Below are 22076 nucleotides of genomic sequence, written 5' to 3'. Positions count from 1 at the left end.
ACAGAGGATGAGATGGTTGGATGGCATCACCAACTCAATGGACATGGGTTTGGGTGAACTCCGGGAGTTGGTGATGAACAGGGAGGCCTAGCGTGCTGCAGTTCATGGGATTGCAAAGAGTCGGACACAACTGAGCAACTGAACTGAACTAAATAACACGCAAAGCCACCCTAGACTGAAATGCCTTAATTGTCTCATAGAATTATAACAAGAATTGCATTAGAGTGTCAATGGCTAAGGATAGAGTTAAGAGATTTACAAGTGGAAATTTTACCCTTTCTTCCCTTTCCCTGTGAATCCAAGCTTACCAATCATTTCTATCAAAGTCATAAAGTTATCAAGAATTAACGTACCTCTCTAACATTTAGCATCAGGATTTCTTTACTGTATTTACCATCGCCCAGAAGTGTTGGCTTCAGCATCACTTCGTTTCCTTTCCAAAACTTGGCAAATTTATTGAACTCCTGTTGGGATTACTCTCTGACTCCCACATCCTCCTTCTGTTCATCCTATCCCTGACTAATGTGTGACCTTTTTGTTGGAATTATTGAAATTCATTAATGGTCTTATTGTCTCTGATTGGCGGCATTTGTCAATGTGCTGTGGCATTCATCAAGCTCTCATTAGCCCCAACAAGGATCACTTCCGGCACTGACCGAACTTCAGAAACTAATTTTCCTTAACCGCATCAGCTCAGCTTCAACAGCCCTGGCTAATAAGCTACTAATGAGTTTGCTGTTGAGTTTGTAACAAAAAGAAATAGAATTAGTGAGTATTCAGCAAAGTTAAAAGATACTGAACTTTCAGAAAAGGATGTCATTTCTCTAGAGCACTGTTCTATAGAATGCCTTCCTGTGGAAGGGTATTGGGATGGCAGGAAATGGCTTTACCCCTGGGGGTGGGGGTGACAGTCCACATCCCCCTGCCTTTAGCCCTAACAATGTGATGTGTCTACGTCTAAGATGATTTCTGATTATCCCAGAGCCCAGAAAAGAAAGGCATTTACGTCAGTGTGAAACAGTGGAGGCGCTGACTCACTCCTCGAAGGAACCTCAAGTGATCTCTTTATTGCTCAAGTAGCTTCTGAGAGTTTGAGAAAATGAATCTTGCCTTCAAAGTCATAAGGTTTGGGTTCTTACTAGCCATTGGGCAAATGATTTAACCTCTTAACCTTGGGCCCAGGTACATCTTCAGTAAAATAAGGATAACAAAACCTCACCTGTTCCCAAGAACAAAATTTGATCAGATGAATTCTGCGCAATGTCTCCTCAAAGATGGAACGGTGGGTCCCCCACAGATTTTGCTTTTTGCTGTCCTCACTCCCAACAATCACCTCCTTCCTCATTTTCACACCAAGAAGGTCGAAAGTTTCCTTCCACTATGGCTGGAGGAGTTTGGCTGCATTGTGGTGAAAAGCATAGTTTTCATGGACAATCTGCCAAGCTCCTCTAGTTTTGAAAGGGAATAACCTCTGTGGTAATTACCAAGCTGAAAACCCTCCAAGGTTTACTTGTTGTATGTCTCAGGGAACTCAAACAGGGACTCTGTATCAACCTAGAGGAGTGGGATGGGGAGGGAGATGGGAGAGAGTTTCAAAAGGGAGGGGACATATGCACACTCCCTGGTGGCTCAGATGGTAAAGCATCTGTCTACAATGCAGGAGACCCAGGTTCAATCCCTGGGTTGGGAAGATCTCCTGGAGAAGGAAATGGCAACCCACTCCAGTATTCTTGCCTGGAAAATCCCATGGACGGAGGAGCCTGGTGGGCTACAGCCCATGGAGTCGCAAAGAGTCGGACATGACCGAGCAACTTCACATACATATATGGCTGATTCATGTTGAGGTTTAATAGAAAACAACAAAATTCTGTAAAGCAATTATCCTTCAATTAAAAAACAAATTAATAAAAGTTTAAAAGAAAACAAAAAACCCTCCAAGGTTTGAACAAAAAAAGTGATGGATAGGAGAAGCTCTAGGATGGGAAGGAGAAGGCGCACTCAACATGCAGGGAATCTTGACATTTCCCACCACAGTCTGCCCTCCTCCACAAGGCTTATGTCACTCTGATCCTGGTCCCTGTTGGTCAAAGTTGGTCCCCCAAAATGGTGTGCTCCTTCTAACAGCTCATCCTCCTTCAGTCAGCTTCATCTCCTTAGTTCTAGTCTTTGGGATAAAAGTCCTCGATTAAACAGGGCACAGTCCTTGACCTTGGGAAACTCACAAGATAATAGAGGCAGAAGCTGGGGAAAGAGATAGTTATAGTGACATGAGATAAGTGGTCTCATGAGAGGACATACAAGGTGATACAGCAGCATCAAGAAGGAAAAGACCAGCCTGCAGAAAACTTTCATAGAGGAAGTTAGTTTTACACCACATACAGTTGACATCGCAGAGTCAGACATGACTGAGTGACTGAATTGAACTAAATAGTTAACACCTGAGAAGGACCCCTGTATGACCTGGCTCAGGCTCCTGAGATTAATCCCTTAGTGATGTGGGCACCAGGAGGTACAGCATCCACCCCAGTCTGCCCACTGCAGCCTGTGAGTGAGGGGTTGAGCTGCTGGCCTCGCCAAGGTGACTGCAGGCTGGGGGCTGATGCTACCACCTGTGCTTGCCTTTAGCATCAGCAGATAGCTCCTGGAGCTACTTGGAAACAACATTGCTTGGAAAGTATTGACATATATTAGTATAATTTCTAGAAGAATTAGTAGAACCATATTATATATCAGAGTATTTATAGTCAGGGTTCACCTGGTAGAAACCGGCACAATTTCTTCCTTAAGAATCCTAAAACCAAATAACCCACAGGATGCTCATCTTAAAAATCATAATGCCATCCACTCCCAAAGCCACTGCCCTAGTTAAGACTCTCATTACCTTTAATGAAATTCTTAGGGCACACTCCTAACTGTTTCCCTCACTCCTGGATTCCAATATTAATCCTGACAGTCCTCCTCAGAGTACAGCTAAGACCACAGTCGTTAATGTCCCCTACATTGCAGCTGTCATCTCCAAAATGTTCTATCTCTCCAGTCTTGTCTCTCACCGCACCCCACCACAGCCCAGTCCATCAGTCTCGCTGTTCCATGAACACCCTCAGCTTTTGCTCAAATATTCCCTCCACCAAGAATACATCCCACACACCACAACCAGTCTTTGCCTTTCAAAGTTTTTCCCTAATATCCAAGCCTTGCAAAGACATCCTCCCTGATGAAGCCTTGACATTTTATTATTCAAATGTGATGATTTCCTCCTCTGAGCCCCCATCTCACTTAGCTAGGAATTCTCTTGTGACCCTTCACTTATTAGCACATGACCCTGGGAAAATGGTAAGGGGTTTGATTTAGGTCATACCTGAATGTTCTAGTGGTTTTCCCTACTTTCTTCAATTTAAGTCTGAATTTGGCAATAAGGAGTTCATGATCTGAGCCACAGTCATCTCCCGGTCTAGTTTTTGTTGATGGTATACAGCTTTTCCATCTTTGGCTGCAAAGAATACAATCAATCTGATTTTGGTATTCACCATCTGGTGATGTTCATGTGTAGAGTGTTCTCTTGTGTTGCTGGAAAAGAGTGTTTGCTATGACCAGTGCATTCTCTTGGCAAAACTCTATTAGCCTTTACCTTGCTTCATTCTATACTCCAAGGCCAAATTTATCTGTTACTCCAGATATTTCTTGAGTTCCTACTTTTGCATTCCAGTCCCCTATAATGAAAAGGACATCTTTTTTGGGTGTTAGTTCTAGAAGATCTTGTAGGTCTTCATGGAACCATTCAATTTCAGCTTCTTCAGCATTACTGGTTGAGGCATAGACTTGGATTACTGTCATAATGAATGGTTTGCCTTGGAAATAAACAGAGATCATTCTGTCATTTTTGAGACTGCATCCAAGTACTGCATTTCAGACTCTTTTGTTGACTGTGATGGCTACTCCATTTCTTCTAAGGGATTCTTGGCCACAGTAGTAGATATAATGGTCATCTAAGTTAAATTCAACCATTCCTGTTCATTTTAGTTCATTGATTCCTAAAATGTCGATGTTCACTCTTGCCATCTCCTCTTTGACCACTTCCCATTTGCCTTGATTCATGGACCTAACATTCCAGGTTCCTATGCAATATTGCTCTTTACAGCATCAGACTTTACTTCCATCACTAGTCACATCCACAACTGGGTGTTGTTTTTGCTTTGGCTCCATCTCTTCATTCTTTCTGGAGTAATTTTCCACTGATCTCCAGTAGCATATTGGACACCTACTGACCTGGGGAGTTTATCTTACAGTGTCCTATCTTTTTGCCTTTTCATATTGTTCATGGGGTTCTCAAGGCAAGAATACTGAAGTGGTTTGCCATTCCGTTCTCCAGTGGACCATGTTTTGTCATATTAGATTTGATAGACAGAGTGCCTGAAGAACTATGGATGGAGGTTCATGATATTGAACAGGGGGCATTGATCAAGACCATCCCCAAGAAAAAGAAATGCAAAAAGGCAAAATGGTTGTCTGATGAGGTCTTACAAATAGCTGAGAAAAGAAGAGACGCAAAAGGCAAAGGAGAAAAGGAAAGACATACCCATTTGAATTCAGAGCTCCAAAGAATAGCAAGGAGAGATAAGAAAGCCTTCCTCAGTAATTAGTGCAAAGAAATAGAGGAAAACAATAGAATGAGAAAGACTAGAGATCTCTTCAAGAAAATTAGAGATACCAAGGGAACATTACATGCAAAGATGGGCTCGATAAAGGACAGAAATGGTATGGACCTAACAGAAGCAGAATATATCAAGAATACATAGAATAACTTTACAAGAAAGATCTTCATGACCCAGATAATCACAATGGTGTGATCACTGACCTAGAGCCAGACATCCTGGAATGTGAAGTCAAGTGGGCCTTAGGAAGCATCACTATGAACAAAGCTAGTGGAGGTGATGAAATTCCAGTTGAGCTATTTCAAATCCTAAACGATGATGCTGTGAAAGTGCTGCACTCAATATGCCAGCAGATTTGGAAAACTCAGCAGTGGCCACGGAACTGGAAAATGTCAGTTTTCATTCCAATCCCAAAGAAAGGCAATGCCAAAGAATGCTCAAACGACTGCACAATCGCACTCATCTCACAAGCTAGCAAAGTAATGCTCAAAATTCTCCAAGCCAGGTTTCAATAGTACATGAACTGTGAACTTCCAGATGTTCAAGCTGGTTTTAGAAAAGGCAGAGGAACCAGAGATCAAATTGCCAACATCCGCTGGATCATCAAAAAAGCAAGAGAGTTCCAGAAAAACATCTACTTCTGCTTTATTGACTATGCCAGAAACTGTGGAAAATTCGTAAAGAGATGGGAATACCAGACCACCTGACCTATCTCCTGAGAAATCTGTATGCAGATCAAGAAGCAATAGTTAGAACTGGACATGGAACAACAGACTGGTTCCAAACAGGAAAAGGACTACGTCAAGGCTGTATATTGTCACCCTGTTTATTTAACTTATATGCAGAGTACACCATGATAAATGCTGGACAGGATGAAGCACAAGCTGGAATCAAGATTACCAGGAGAAATATCAATAACCTCAGATATGCAGATGACACCACCTTTACGGCAGAAAGTGAAGAGGAACTAAAGAGCCTCTTGATGAAAGTGAAAAAGGAAAGTGAAAAAATTGGCTTAAAACTCAACATTCAGAAAACTAAGATCATGGCATCTGGTCCCATCACTTCATGGCAAATATATGGGGAAACCATGGAAACTGTGACAGACCTTATTTTGGGGGGCTCCAAAATCACTACAGATGGTGACTGCAGTCATGAAATTAAAAGATGTTTGCTCTTTGGAAGGAAAGTTATGACCAAACTAGATAACATATTAAAAAGCAGAGACATTACTTTGCCAACAAAGTCTAGTCAAAGCTATGGTTTTTTCAGTAGTCATGTATAGTTGTGAGAGTTGGACTATAAAGAAAGCTGAGCACTGAAGAATTGATGCTTTTTAACTGTGGTGTTGAAGAAGACTCTTGACAGTCCCTTGGTCAGCAAGGAGATCCAACCAGTCCATCCTAAAGGAAATCAGTCCTGAATATTCATTAAAAGGACTGATGCTGAAGCTGAAACTCCAATACTTTGGCCACCTGACATGAAGAATTGACTCATTGGAAAAGACCCTGATGCTGGGAAAGATTAAAGGTGGGAGGAGAAGGGGACAACAGAAGATGAGATAGTTGGATGGCATCACCAACTCAAAGGACATGTGTTTGAGTAAACTCTGGGAGTTGATGATGGACTGGGAGGCCTAGTATGCTGCAGTCCATGGGGTCGCAAAGAGTTGGACACGACTGAGCAACTGAACTGAACTGGGAAAATCACTTAAGCATAGAGAATCATACCTACCTTACATGGTTGTTGAAAGGATTAAATGAGATTAAAAATAACTTGGAGGGACTTACCTGGTGATTCAGTAGTTAAGACTCTGAGCTCCCAATGCAGAGGGCATGGATTCAGTGTCTGGTCTGGGAACTAAGATTCCACATGCCATACAACCAGCCTAAAAAATAAAATAAATAGAAAATATAAATAAATAAAAATAACTGTGAGTAGTGCCAGGCATATGAAGTACTCAATCTATGGTAGCTTTTCTGGTAGCTATTTTTTTTTGTCTCTAATCACACACATACACACACACACACACACTGTGAGCCCTGAGGACAAGTGCCAGTGCTGTTCATCTTTGTGTCCCTTGCAGGACCTCTCATGTGGTTTCTCCTCAAAAAGCGTTGATCGAATTGGAAATGCCAGCCTCCCAACTAAAACAGTAATTCTTAACATCCAGAGAAAAAGCTCTAAGAAGAGGAATAACTCACACCCTTTGTCACTACATGCAGGCTTCATCAATATATCTCTTTTACCTCCTTGAGTCATTTGTTCTCGACAGACTAGGTATTGTCTTACCTAATAAGGACACCGACATATATCCAACTCATATCGTAACTACTTGATTTTTATAGCATCTCAAAAATGTAAGGGCTTGTCTCCCAGACTGAATTGTGTGATTTCTATTTCCTCGATTTGTGTAGGGGTCACAGAGGAGGGTGGAGTGACTCTCTCCCCTCTGTTTTAGTAGTGAGGACCCAAAAACAGAACTCAGTACAGAACTGTGTTCCAGAAAATGTTCCCTAGATATTGTTGAGCCAGACTTTCACTCATATTTCTTCAAGTTGAACAAGCTGATGGATATTCATGCACATTTCTTAGTGAAGCTGCTAAGGAAGCCAAAGATCAGTCTGGGGAAGCGGGGACCCAGCCGAGCCTGGCAGGTCTCTCTCCCCTCAGCTTTGTCCATACTTCATTGTCCTTGGGACAGCTCGCTCATGTTTCCTCCTGCACAGGCCAGACAAGGCCAAAGGTTCTCAGATGTGCTAAGGCTATCAGGGCTGCGATACCATTTGGAGTTAAGTCTTGATGGAGTGTACTAAGAAATCATCTTGTTATGTTGGTGTTCTCAAAGCTTTTCTGCCCTCCTGTTCATTCTATCAGAAGCTGATCAGAGGGAAGGATATTAAACCATCCATCAAAGGTCTTTGCTTGAGGGAAACAATCATAAAGAATGTATTGTTAAAAGTGTTTTGTTGTTTAATTGGAAGAAGAATAGGTACATGTGTTGGGGCTTCCCAGGTGATAAAGTATCCGCCTGCCAATGTAGGAGACACAAGAGATGCAGGTGCTACCCCTGGGTCAGGAAGATCCCCTGGAAGACCCCCTGAAGGAGGGCATGGCAACCCACTCCAGTGTTCTTGCCTGGAGAATCCCATGGACAGAGGAGCCTAGCAGGCTACAGTCCATGGGGTTGCAGAGTCAGACACAATTGAGCACCTGAGCACAGAGAACACAGAGGCACATGTGTATGTATAATGAGTAAATGAATGCATAAATATATAAATGAATCACTTTGCTCTACACCTGAAACTATCACAACATGGTTAATCAATTATACTCCAGTATGAAATGAAATGGCACCCCACTCCAGTACTCTTGCCTGGAAAATCCCACGGAAAGAGGAGCCTAATAGGCTGCAGTCCATGGAGTCCCTAAGAGTCCAACACGACTGAGCAACTTCACTTTCACTTCTCACTTTCATGCATTGGAGAAGGAAATGGCAACCCACTCCAGTGTCTTGCCTGGAGAATCCCAGGGACAGGGGAGCCTGGTGGGCTGCCGTCTATGAGGTCGCACAGAGTCGGACACGACTGAAGCGACTTAGCAGCAGCAGCAGCATGAAATGAAAAGTCTTTATAAACATACTTTCTTTTTAAGTGCATGATCAAGAAAAGGGAAGAAAAACAACCATCCCTTCATGTATGCAGAGAGACAGGAAATCTTATCTTCATCTGAGATTTAGAGAGAGAAACGTTAGAGACTGAACAAGCCAGCAACATTCCCCAGAGAAATGGTGAACTTATTTCCCAGTGGAGATAGATGCGTCCTGTTCATCCTCACCTCTTATACTAAGTGTAAATTTTGATGTCTGAGTCTTTTGGTGGCCCCCAAGATTGGACTTGGATGTCCTTAATGTACCCTGGTCTTTCCCTCTTATAGTAATGGGTCATCCCACTGTCCAGCCACTTCCCTCTTTATCCATCTTCAGCTTACTCCAGCCCACCTGGCAGGTGCTTCAGATTCAAGAGACCTTAATTTGCATTCTGATATATTGCTATTAAGACTGAAAACTGCTACTTATTGTTATAGAGGACAATTGGCAATATTTGTTTAATCTTATCACATCTTTTGGGCTTCCCTGGTGGCTTTAAAAATTATAAAAGAACAGTCTTTGATCTGGCAGTTCTTACACATTTAACCGAACACTTAATCTTCCAAGTGAAGGATGAACAGGAATGATCCTCTCTCAACAGGAAATGAGTTCATCATTTGTTCTGAAAGATGCTGCTTTGAAGGCAAGAATCGTGACTATCCTGCTCCATCTTCAATTTTCAGAAGTCAAGACTGTCCCTAACACCCATAGGCATTCAATAAATATTTAAGTGAACAATTGACCTTACCAAAAATTCAAATTGCCTTCATCATGTAAAACCTATTTTTATAAACTCAGTGTGCTCCTCTTCCAAACGGGACAGTTAACTAGTCCTATTGTTTTGAAAGGGCAAAACAGGGCGTCTCTGAAGCTCTTCCTGAGTTGAAAACTGAAACATTTATTACTGACATGTAAGTGTTGCTCCCACCTACTCCCCCTTTGCAAATATTTCTGAAGAAAATTCATTTCCAGATAGATATATCCTCATTTACATCTAATTCTCTGCATATTACTCAGTGGAGGAGGGCCAGCAAAGGTTAGGGCATCGGAGAAAGGTGACAACCAGAGATTCGAGTGAATGCAGAGCTTTAACTGGCAATTAGTCAGAATGAAGTAAGAGATGGTGGAACTGGGTGCCTGTTCTAGTACGCAGCAAAGAACTCTGCATTGTGACTGCATTACAAAGAACACGGAAGATATCTTTCCATTTTATCTAAGTCAATGTACTTAAGGGCAGAGAGGTGTTTGTCACAGTCATTACTGTCCTGAAGGGTCAGTAATGAAGTCCCTCTTGGATTCCTGATATCAGTAATTTGGGTCTTCTCTCTTTTATTCATGGTCTAGCTAGAGGTTTATATATTCTGTTGCTCTTCAAAAAATACCAGCTTTTGTTTTCATTGTTCCTCTCATTTTCTAGTCTCTATTTCATATATATATGTATATATACACAATGATGTATATCACACTGCATGTGTGTATATATATATATATATATATATATATCTACTCTAAGATATATATATATACTCTGAAGCTGAAACTCCAATACTTTGGCCACCTGATGCGAAGAACTGACTCATTGGAAAAGATCCTGATGTTGGAAAAGATTGAAGGCAGGAGAAGGGGGTGACAGAGAATGAGAGGGTTGGATGGCACCACCAACTTGATGAACATGAGTTTGAGCAAGGTCCGGGAGTTGTGATGGACAGGGAAGCCTGGCGTGCTGCAGTCCCTGGGGTCACAAAGAGTTGGACATGATGGAGTGACTGAACGGAACTGACTCTTATCTTTACTACTTAAATTCCTTGCTTTGGACTTAACTCGTTTTTCTTTTTCTATGTGAAAGCTTAGATCACTGGTTTGAGACCTCTCTTCTCTTCCCATATAAGCGTTTAAAACTATAAATTTCCTCTGTACGCTGCTTTGAATACATGCCACAATTCTTAATATATTGAAGGAGCAATTCAAATTTCAAGGGGTACGCAAGTCAAGCTGTGTTCCTCGAAGATTTAAAAAGCTGATCATTTCCTCATACAACACCCCCCACACACACACACACATACACAATCACAATGTTGATATTTGGTTAATTTAGATAAGGAGTATACCTTTGTTCATCACACTCATTTCTACTTTCCTGGAAACTTTCTGAAAAACAATTGGAGTTTTAAAAGAGTGCACAGAAAGTTATTGGGGCAACTGCCTTGTTTTACAGGGCTTCCCAGGCTAATGCAGGAGACATAGGTTCATCCCTGGGTCCAGAAGATCCTATGGAGGAGGAAATGGCAACCCACTCCGGTATTCTTGCCTACAAAATTTCAAGAACAGAGAAGACTGGCAGGCTACAGTCCATAGTATCGCAAAGAGTCAGATACGACTGAGCACAAATGCTTGTTTTACAAGAGAGACAGTGAGCTTGCAATCATGGTAAGGCACTAAGAAGCCGCCATCTTCAATAACAAGGTTTGGATTGTTGAAAGCAAGCCTAGGAGAGAAGGACCAGCTGGTGGGAATGAACAATGGACTGTCATGAGGGAGGATCTCATTTTCACCTCTGAGCTGCTGCAGGGAGACTCCAGGGTGTGGTGATGTTCTCATTAGCAGCTCAGGTTCAGCCCAGGCTTCTCTACCTTCTACACCGCGTAACATCAGTGCTATTTCCTGCAGACCCCAGGACCTCAGCAGGCACCCGCTGCTCACCAAGATGACTGTGGAGACATCCCTTCCCACATGGGAACATGAGCAATCCTGAAAGCTGTCCACCGTCCAGAGTGTGACATGAGGGAACAGATGTCATCAGCCCCAGGACAGAGAGTAGGTGGAAAGCAAGTCTGGGATGAACAGAGAGAAATGCAGATTTTTAAATGTTCACAAAGGCAGGGAGAGAGGAAGAAAGGGTAGAATATAAAATAACACCTACGCTATGGCTACAAATTCATGCACCCATGTTTTCTCAGATTACCAGTTCAGTTTCTCATGCCTTGGTCTGATGACGTGGGACCTGCAGTCCACACCGCCTCCAAGGCCCAACAAGCGATTTCTGGGCCTGTCTTACTGAACAATACTTTTAATTTCATCCACTTTTGGCCCCTCACCATGGTAAAAAGATGTCCTTCCCAAAGTTACAGGCCCTGGGACCTGTAACTTTCCAAAGTTACAAGCCCTGGGACTTGTAACTTCCCAAAGTTACAGGCCATGGGACCAAAGTGACACTGGGCTTTCACTGGGGAGTAAAGTCAAGCTGGGAGAAGGCAATGGCACCCCACTCCAGTATTCTTGCCTGGAGAATCCCAGGGATGGGGGAGCCTGGTGGGGTGCCGTCTATGGGGTCGCACAGAGTCGGACACGACTGAAGCGACTTAGCAGCAACAGCAGCAAAGTCAAGCTGTGTTCCACAGAGGATTAAAAAGCTGATCATGTCTGGGCTTCCCCAGTGGCTCAGTGGTAAAGAATCTGCCTGCCAGTGCAGGAAACCCAGGTTTGATTTCTGGTCCAGGAAGATCCCACATAGCCCCCTAGGAGCCGCTATGCCCATGCACCACAACTGCTGTGTGCCCTAGAGCCCAGGAGCAGCAACTACTGACCCCACAACCACAACAGCTGAGCTCCTGCACCTGGAGCTCGTGCCCTGAGACGTACCACAATGCGAAGCCCACACCCCACAACTACAGAGGAGCCCCCACTCGCCGCAACTAGAGGAAGAGCCTAAGCGGCAACAAAGTCCCAACACAGCCAAAAATAAATAGAATTATTTTAAAAACAAATTAAAAGCTTATCATTTACAATCTTCTTGTGAGGCTCTCTTCCCATTTAACTACCTGATTCTTCAAACTTGTCTACAAAAATACTCCTGTGATACAGCCTTTGGTTAGCGCTTCCAAAGGCTGTTCTTCTCACCTGAGGCTCTTATTAAAAGGAAGTTTGATTCATTAGGGCTGAGGTGAGAACTGAGATTCTGCATCTCTAAAAGCTCCCAGGGATGCTGAGGTTGAAGGTCCATGGACCACAGTTTAAGCAGCTGGCTTCTATAGTTCTTAGTACTTACTATAGTCCTTAGTATTAAATATTAACCACTTGTGTTTCTTGTCCTTAGTAGGTCTACAATAAACCTGACTTGGAGGGATGGCTTTTTGATTGAAGTATAGTTGATTTACAATGCTGTCTTAGATTCTGATGCTGCTGTTGTTGTTGTTCAGTCACTAAGTCGTGTTCAACTCTTGGTGACCTATGGACTGCTGCTCACCAGGCTCCTCTGTCCTCCACTACCTCCCAGAGTTTGCTCAAATTCATGTCGATGATGCTATCCCAACCATCTCATCCTCTTCCACCCCCTACTCCTTTTGCCTTCAATCTTTCCCAGAATCAAGATCTTTTCCAATGAGTTGACTCTTCACACCAGGGGGCCAAAGTATTAGAGCTTTTAGTTTCTGCTGTACAGCAAAGTGAATCAGCTATATGTATACATATACCCCTCTTTTTTGGATTTCCTTCCCATTTAGGTCACCACAGGGCATTGAGGAAAGTTCCCTGTGCTATACAGCAGGTTCTCATTGGTTATCTGTTTTATACACAGTATCAATAGTGTATATATGTCAATCCCAATCTCCTAATTCATCCCATGGAGCTATGATTGAATTTATTAAATGTTTCTACAGTAGTAGAATAAAGAGGGAAAGCTTTACCAACACATCAGTCTTTCATCCTACTCATGTTCCCTCTCTTTTCTTGGAGTTAAGGAAGCCAGGGCATAATTGGGTGGAGGCAGACTTGGCAAAGTGGTGTTTCTTTTCTGGCTTATAGAGCAAAACAAGAAAGGCTGGAGGTGGAGTCAGTGGTGGAGGTCTCTGCCCATGTGGCCAGTGATCCAGCACCATGGGATGAACCTGCTTTTCCTGTTTGTAGCAGCTCTCCTCCCTAACCTCATGACAATTACTGGCCAAAATTGCAGAACTGTCTGTTTTTTACTCTCCCCCTACTATTTCTGTCTTGTACACCTGTATACAAACAAGTGTACTCCCTGAAATTTGAATTGATCCTTCTGCCTCTACAATGGAAACTGTAGGATTTTATACTCTCAAAAGCCAACTATAGTGATGACATCACTGTCTTCTAACCCAGCCTCATTCTGTGGAGACCTGCACACATATCCTTCACCCTCCCTTGATTATTAGAGATGAAATGGAATCTCAATGCAATTTGAGTCCCCGTAACTTGTCTTTTTGAATAAACCTCTAATAATCTCTTTTTAATTTCATTTCAATACTATTATCTTCAATTATGGGCTCCATGTCTACAACAATCCCTCACTCTCAAGGCCAAGTTCTGTTCTCTCCTTGTAGTTGGAAATGCAGGCTTATCCAGCTTTGCAAAAGAGATCATCCTTGAGAATGTTCATGTCGGGGGCCTGAGTTCTGAGGTTCACCTGTGTGTGACCCCAGCTAAGAGACTGAACTAGAGCATGAACTCTCTTTTAGGCCAAACATTCTGTGATTCTGGAAGAGTTCATGCAAACAAAAGCATTTAAAATACTAAAGAATGTCTGTTGGGACTTCCCTGCTGGTCCAGTGGCTAAGACTCCACGCTCCCAATGCAGGGGGCCCAGGTTCTATCCCTGGTCAGGGAACTAGATCCCACAAGCCACAGCTAAGACTCAATGCAGCTAAATAAATTTTTTTAAATATATATTATCTGTTTGGATATATGTGATGGGTTGCAATTGTATATGCACATACACGGAGCTACTGAATAAGGAGAATCAACCTCACTTGTTGAGTCTCTGCTAAACAGCAGATGCTGTGTTCATGGTGCTTTTCCTGGCATAGACTTCAGTCTCAAGCTGCTTACAGACAAACGGACACAGTCAGGAGTAGACCACAGCCAGTCTCAAAGCCTAGACTTGCCAAGGGAAACAGATTAAAATTCACAGTAGATAGGAACATGGTGGTTTATTTCTGATTGATTGATTGATTGGTGAACTGATTAAGCATAGTCCCTGATTAGCTGGCAGGCATACTTTGGCCACATGATGCGAAGAGTTGACTCATTAGAAAAGACCCCAATGCAAGAAAGATTGAAGGCAGGAGGAGAAGGGGATGACAAACCATGACCAACTCGATGGACATGAGTTTGAGCAAGCTTCAGGAGCTGGTGATGGACAGGGAAGCCTGGTGTGCTGCAGTCCATGGGGTCGCAAAGAGTCAGACATGACTGAACTGAACTGAATAATAACATAGTGTGCTATGTGTTGGGCTTCCCCTCGATGGCTCAGCAGTAAAGTATCTGCCAGCAATGCAGGAGATGTAAGAGATGTGGGTTCAATCCCTGGGTCAGGAAAAGCTCCTGGAGGAGGCCATGGCAACTCACTCCAGTATTCCTGCCTGGAAAAGTCCATGGACAGAGAAGCCTGGTGGGCTACAGTCCACAGGGCTGCAAAGAGTGGGACATGACCGAGCAACTGAACAACATATAGATAAGAGATTCCGAAACATGTTCAGGGGTGGGGGTGGCAGAGTGCGTGTATTAGCCTTGGAAGAACGTGGGCTGCTTGGTTACCATTACTACTTACTTTTCCCATGAGCAGAACCACAAGTGAGCTCGCCATCCTGGCCCCATCTGGGAGCATGCTGCCCAGTCCACTGCTTTATAAGATGTTCGGAAGAGTTTCCAATTCCCTTGTCAATAGAGAAAACATGTCCCCTAAGTGTATCTGTTGGTGTTGATCCCCTTGTCTACAGGTCAGGTAAACAGGGCACTGTGATTGTGTCCACATGTGGAAAAGTGGCTATGGGGCAGTTTGCAAGTTTGCCCAAGAAGCCAACGTCCTCCCCTTCCCCTGGAGGGAGACAGAAAGCTTTTTTTTTTTTTAAGGTTATTACTTTACTATTTATTTATTTGGCCATGCAACATGAGGGATCTTAGTTCACTGACCAGGGATCAAACCCACACCCCCTGCAAGGGCAGCATGGAGTCTTAACCACTGGACCATCAAGGAAGTAAGTCCCAGACAGAAAGCTCTGATGCTGTTTCACGAGGCCCCGAGGGAGGCAGCTGCCTCTAGCCTGTGGCTCCCAGGAGCTTTGCTCCAGGAATCAATCAGCCACTAAAAGTCCATCAGAGAGGATCATAAAACGTCTGTAATTCACCATGGCACCTGGACACAGAGACAGGCTGGAACTGTCCCCACCTGTTTCCACCGCTGCTGGTTTCAAGGGGGATGCAAAGTCCAATGAGATTGATTCCTGATAGGTGGATAGGAGACAGCACTAGAGAACCCATATCAGAAAGGACTGGATGTTAATGCAGGATCATGGGTGTGCTGTTATTATAGAAGTACAGTTACTAATAACTAAATCAGTCCTGCCTGTTGGGAAAAACAAGAGTCAAGGCAAGGGTCTCCCCTTACTTCACAGACCAGAGAAATTTCACCAGGTTACAGGGGGCTCTGTTCATGTGTGAGGTGTAGTGAATCAGTGTTCAGAGCAAGAACTGTAGTTTTTGCATGCTCATTTGTTCAGTGGTGTCCGACACTGTGTGACCCCATGGACTATAGCCCACCAGACTCCTCTGTCCTTGGGATTCTCCAGGCAAGAATACGGGAGAGGGCTGCCATTTCCTCCTCCAGGGGATATTCCCAACCCAGGAATCAAACCAGAGTCTCATACAGCTCCTGCATTGGCAAGATGGTTCTTTACCACTGAGCCACCAGGGAAGCCCCAATTGTAGTTTTAAATGCTTAGATACAAACTAATAGCGGGGAAAATGAAATGAAAATTTAATCAATCTAGAACACAGACAAGGAAAAAGAGAAATAAACAGAAACAGAGGGGGAAAGCAGACCAAATAGGAAATGTTTTACAATGTGAAACAGCAGAAAATAATCCGAAAACATCAGTAATCATTATTCATACAAATGTGTCACGTCAGTGATCACTATTAGTACAAACTAATACAAAGGCCTGTATTAAGGCCTTGTTAATACAGAGATGGTTGATTAGATTTTTTAATTTCAGTATATACCCTTCACAAAAGAACTTTGACACAAAAAAACTGGAAAAAATGCACCAAGCAAATGTCAACCAAAGGAAAACTGGAATAGCTGTTTCAGTATCAGACAAAGCAGACTGTAAGACAAAAAGTGTTATTTGATTTGAAAGGGTTTATAGTCAAATTATTAAAGGGGTTATTTGCATTGAGCTGGCCAAAAAGTTCATTTGGAATGTAGCTAGGCTGTTCAATAAAGGTCTTGGTGAAAATGCAAACTGTGCCTAAGCCCACACACTGCAGCTACTGAGCCCATGTACCGCAACTGGAGAAACCTGCACACTGCAATGAAGACCCAGAACAGCCAAAATAATAATAAATAAGTGTTTCCATTGCTCAGTAGCTAAGTCGTGTCTGACTCTTTTTTGACCCCATGGACTGCAGCACGCCAGGCTTCCCTGTCCTTCATAACCTCCAGGAGTTTGCTCAAACACTTGTCCATTGAGTTGGTGATGCCAAAGAAATTAAAAAAAAAAAAAAACTAATCACAGGACAGCAGACAAACTTTCTTCTCTACTTTCAAGCAGGTGTTGGCTCCAGGAAGAAGGGTAGAGAGACTGAAGTTAGTAAGAATGAAGATGAGTAATAAAACTCTTCAAAGAAGCTGCTTCTCAGTTTAACAGAGTGTGTTTTTTCCTTTTTATCAATGAAGCCAGTTGCTAGGGCAGGAAGGGCAGTGAGGGGTGGGGGCGGTGATGGGAGGTCTGGGAGAGAAGGTGGGTAGGAGCGGTCAGAGATGCTGACAGCTTGTCATCTCCGTGACGTGCACAGCTGCTTGGGTTGTATTTTAAACGGGATCACATCCCAGGGTAGACACCGCGTCTGGATTTATGATCCACCCCGTGATCTGTCACTTTTATGTATATGCACACACACGAGGGAGTGGAGTGGTTTCCATAGAGAGGAAAGATCACGGCCCACTTACAAACAATTCAAGAAAAGGAGCCGGCGACCCCAGAGAAGACAGAAGTTCGGGGGGGATGTTCCTGGGGCAGACCTCTCGGTTCTGAAGCTGCCCGCCCGCCTCACTGAGCATTTGCACTCCAGAGTGAAGTCTGCTCACAGGTAAGGCTCTGGCTGGGGACTTCCCTACGAAGGATCACTTGATTTGCCCTTAATTATGCAGGAGGTGCTGGGGACTGGATGGGGTGAGCGATAAGAGTTGCAAGCACCCCTGGGGGCACTGTGCTGAACCGTCAATGTCTGTGTTTTAAATGGGGAGAAGGCAGCCCCAAAGGGACCAAGGGGAAGTTTCTCAGGGGGGGCAAGAGCATCCTCCCCCCATTAGTAGAGAGGCCTGCTTTGCAAAAGGTAATAGACCGGAAGCAGGACGGGTTCTCACAAATGTGTTTTTCTGAACAGAGTCCAGTTGTGAACATGAAAATCGTGTTTCCAGATGGGGTGGATGGGGAAGATGGGGGTGGAAACCGGGGTACCAGTCCCCGCTGCCTGACCGATCGGGAAAATGCTTGCATTTCCTGGTTGCTAAGGCATCTCCTTTCGTTCTCTTCATACACCTGTGAGGCAGGTAACGCCTGCTTTTTAAGATGCGGTGACTGAGAGGTTAAGTGACTGATGGAAGGCATTTGAGGGTGAGGGAGGTTCGCAGCCCAGGTCCTCTGCCCTCACAGCCTGGAGTCCTTTCCCCTTGGCCACCAGGGACACTGGAGGAAGGGAACAGATGTCTGTAACAATTAGGTGCCCCCCCTTGAAGGGGAGAGGCCATAAAGATGGATGTTTGATGTCTCCATTTGATGTCCAAGTGTTCTGAGAAATCCTGTCTGCAGGGTTCTCCTGTAACACAGCAATCTAGCCAGCATTCCCACTTCTGAGGACGAATGGAGTCAGAAAAGCAACACAAAAGCTTCCAGTAACAAGTGTTATCTAGATCTTGTCAACTTTCTCCTGGCTTTTCTCCCTCTTGGGGGGAAAGGCCTTTCATGAATGAACCCCCTCTGCTCGCTCAAGTGTGAATTGCTAAGAAGTGTGTGTGTTACACATAAATGCTTCCATGAGTCTGCAGCTCATTACTATAATATCTTTCAAAATGCTTAAAGGGTCGCTGGGTTCAGCAGTGACTGTTTTATAAAGTGTTTTTTTAATTCAACTTCTTACCCGTGATTGCAGACTGCGAACTATCTCTGCCTTCCTAGATGCTGGAAAATGGGGCTGCCTCTGGGCAAAGCCCATGGTGTCCTGCATTTGCCTCTAGCTTCACTTTTTTCCTTCAGGGAGCTGTCTCTCACAGGTGCTCTGAATTTCAGACCAGCTGAGTCCCTCGCTGCCTGTCATTCTGGGCACGACGTGACTCACAGCTCTTAGAAGCAAGTGTCCGTCTCCAGAGAAGCACTGCCCTAATAACCCCCAAAGAATGGCTGAGTGTCAGGTACCCAAATGAGAAAAATGAAGATGAAGAACTTTTCCCTGTAAATCTAACTAGATGGGGGCCACGTGTTTTCAGAGCAGGTAGCAGGGAAATCTTAAACCTTTGTACTCTTGCACTATGGTAAAGGCAAAGGAATCCAAAGAATGTAAGAGGAGAAACTTGCTTAGGAATCAGACCTGAGTAAGGAGGAAAGGACGTTTCTTTTCTTTGACAGTCCTCTGTTCCTGGGATTGGCTCCAGGACCGTCACAGATTCCCAGATGCTCAAGTCCCTTATATAAAATAATGTATTATTTGCACATAATCTACAAACATCCTCCCATGCAGGGGTGAGTGCTAAGTCGCTTCAGTCGTGTCCAATCCTTTGCAACCCTATGGACTATAGCCCGCCAGGCTCCTCTGTCCATGGGATTCTCCAGGCATGAATACTGGAGTGGGTTGCCATGTCCTTCTCCAGGAGATCTTCCCCCTCCTAGGGATTGAACCTGTGTCTCCTGTATTGGCAGGCAGATTCTTTACCACTAGTGCCACCTGGAAAGCCCCACAAACTCCCATGGTTTTATGCAAATGCTAAACAAAGCTAAACTGGAGAGAGAGGGAGAAAAGGAGAGAGAAAGGAGAGCCTGGAGCTCAATCCCCTAATCTCACAGATGGGAACACAGGGACCAGGGGCATTTAGTCACTGAGCCAGTTAGTGGGAGGTAGGGCCGAGCCTGACCCCTGAAAAAAGCAGGGGACCAAGGGAGAGAGAGATAGCGACAGAAAGAGACAGATCCCCTCCCACCCCGACCCCCACCCCGTTATTAACCCTTTCTCTGTGTATTGGTTTTTGGTTTTTTTAATCTTTTAAGGCTTATCAGGCCCTTTGAGAGTGCTCCCAAGCTTTAAAATGCCTTCAAGGCATAAGGCAGCTAAAGCCACAATTCATGGATGTTTATGCAAAACAACTAAGGACAGCCTCAATGAATGAGGAAACCAGAAGTCTGGGTATTGAGCACAATATCAAAAGAAAGGATAAGTCCATTCTTCCACAGTCTAAAGAGCCCTGTAAAATGTTCTCCGGGAATCGGGCACACAGTTCTAAGGACCTCGGAGATGGATAGGAACGCTGAGAAAGTGGTTCACAAAGCGTGGTCCATGAACCCACAGCATCAGCATCCTCTAGGGATGTGTTAGGGATGCAGATTCTCAGGCCTTGCCCCAAATCTACTGATTCAGAAATGCTGGAGATGGGGCCCAGCAGCTGGTGTTTGAACAGTTCATTCACGTGATTCTGAACACTCTGAAGCGTGAGAACTGCTGACTTAGAGTTCAAGGCACGATGAGCCTACCTGGGTAAGAGTGGAGCAAACAGACGAAAAAAGAAAAGCCAGAAAAGCAACATAACAAAGATAATGGTCTGCAGGATGAAGTTCCCTGGCATACTATACATCTATATTTATATTCGTATGAATTATATTCATTAGTTATATAATGTATAGTACATTTACAGATACACAGATACAGACAGATCACTTCTGAGATGGTTGCCTGTGTACTGAATCTTATCCTAATAGCACGTGGGGATTATTACATGTAAACAGTCAGTAACCAACACGCTTCGTTAAGTATTTGGTTAGACAGGGAGCTTTTCCACTTTAATTTAACCTTTATGAGTTAGTACCTATTATCCCCCATTATTATTATTATCATTATTATTATCAGATGAGGAAATTGACGTTCTCAGAGGTTAAGTAATCTGCCTGCCACCCTCAAGCAAACAAGGACCCAGTTGGAATTTGAACCTACCTCTGTCTAACTCCAGAGCCTGTGTTTCTTTCCACGTGCTAGGTAGCTAGTTCCTACATCTGGACCATTCCTACATCTGGCAACAGTCTGTCATCATCAGGCTTGTTAACACGCAGCTTGCTGGCCCCAGAGCTCTTGACTGACCAGCTCTGGAGCAAGACCCGAGAATCTCTGCATTGCTAACAAATGTCCATGATACACGGCCTGCAAGTCCAGAGAACACGCTTTCAAAACCCGGCAAAGCTGAACTTGCACAAAGCCTGGTAGATCTGCCCCTTCTCCCCCTGAACCCTAAGACCCTCTCACACATATCGGTCTTTTCCGCTGCAGGGAGAGATGCTCGTGCCGGCCCCCTTCCTGCTGGTCTTGCTACTGCTCCTCGGGGCCCCCCAGGTGGGCCTCTCCCAGAGGTCCCCCAAAGCCGGGTCCAGCTCCAGCTGCCTCCACACAGCCCTACGTGAGGCCGAGAAGAGCCAGCGGAAGGACACGTCGCTGCTGATCAAGCGGACCGTCCCTGCCCTGCCCAGCGGAGACCCGGAGGACCAGGAGGGGCAGGAGGAGGAGGACGCAGAGAAAAGGACCTTCCCTGGCTCCGTGGGCGGCGGCGGTGGCGGCGGGGCCGGCAGCACCCGGTACAAGTACCCATCCCAGGCACAGTTCCAGGGGCGGCCGTCCCAGGACAAGGCCAAGAGTGACCGGCGCACCAGGGTCACTCTGTCCCTGGACGTCCCCACTAACATTATGAACATCCTCTTCAACATCGCCAAGGCCAAGAACCTGCGAGCCAAGGCCGCCGCCAACGCCCACCTCATGGCCCAGATTGGGCGGAAGAAGTAGAGGAGGAGGCTGGGGACCCCCTGGGACGAGGACGGAGATTGGGGGGTGGACAGGGAGGGTTGGCCCGTCCTGCCGGTTTCTATCGGAGGGATCGGCCCTGGTTTCCAGGCTCTCCACCCCTCTGTGCCTTCCCGCCTCCAGCCGGGCCCCCCCACCCTCTATATCTACACACACCAGCGGCCTGTTGTCCCAGAACCACAGATGGAGGCCACGGTACTGAGACACTGAGATCTACCCTAGGCATCTCCTTTCTCCCTCCCCACAAGGAGAGGCAAAGGTCAGGCACCCCTGCCCTCCACTCCGCTCTCTGACCCCAAGAAGAGGGGTACAGGGAGGCCCTCCCCTCCCCACACCAACCCCAGCCCAGGCAGGAAGGCGAGGGCGCTGAGCACCCTGCCCCCAGACCCTCATTAAAACCCCTCTCACCCACATTAAAACCCATGGCTTCTTGAACCCCTGACTGGTTTCAATTCCTCTTCCTTCAGTCAGCTGCCTTCAGGCCTCCAAGCTTGGAAAGGGGCAGCTAGTGAGACAGGGTACAGGTGAGTCCGTTCCTGACCCTCCCAGGACAGTCCCTGGAGGTCTTGGGAGGCATCAAGAGCTTGGGAAAGGCCAAGCTGGCAGGACCCTGTTGGCTATCACTGGATCTGAAGCTGGCTATGTGGCCAGGTCCCACCAGAGGCATAGCCTTGGGTCTGCTACAGAGTGGGCCCCTGGGTAGAACG

The 22076-nt window shown here is 45.1% G+C and overlaps 2 protein-coding genes and 1 non-coding gene across 3 annotated transcripts in view; 2 read left to right on the top strand and 1 right to left on the bottom strand.

The window, feature by feature from the left end:
* Positions 1–22076, bottom strand: part of ASB13 (ankyrin repeat and SOCS box containing 13) — a 300312-nt gene that overhangs the window by 88638 nt on the left and 189598 nt on the right. The gene's annotated exons all lie outside the window — the stretch shown is intronic.
* Positions 1619–1690, top strand: TRNAC-ACA (transfer RNA cysteine (anticodon ACA)). The gene has a single exon. It is a non-coding gene; the product is annotated as a tRNA-Cys (tRNA).
* Positions 20851–21479, top strand: UCN3 (urocortin 3). Its single transcript, XM_061435551.1, has one exon. It carries the CDS (start codon positions 20851–20853, stop codon positions 21349–21351), a length of 501 nt encoding a protein of 166 aa, XP_061291535.1. The 3' UTR covers positions 21352–21479.

Source organism: Bos javanicus, chromosome 13 (assembly GCF_032452875.1).
Source record: "Bos javanicus breed banteng chromosome 13, ARS-OSU_banteng_1.0, whole genome shotgun sequence".
NCBI classification, from domain to species: Eukaryota; Metazoa; Chordata; class Mammalia; order Artiodactyla; family Bovidae; genus Bos; species Bos javanicus.
The sequence above is the reverse complement of the archived record's forward strand: the minus strand, read 5'-3'. Positions and strand labels throughout refer to the sequence as shown.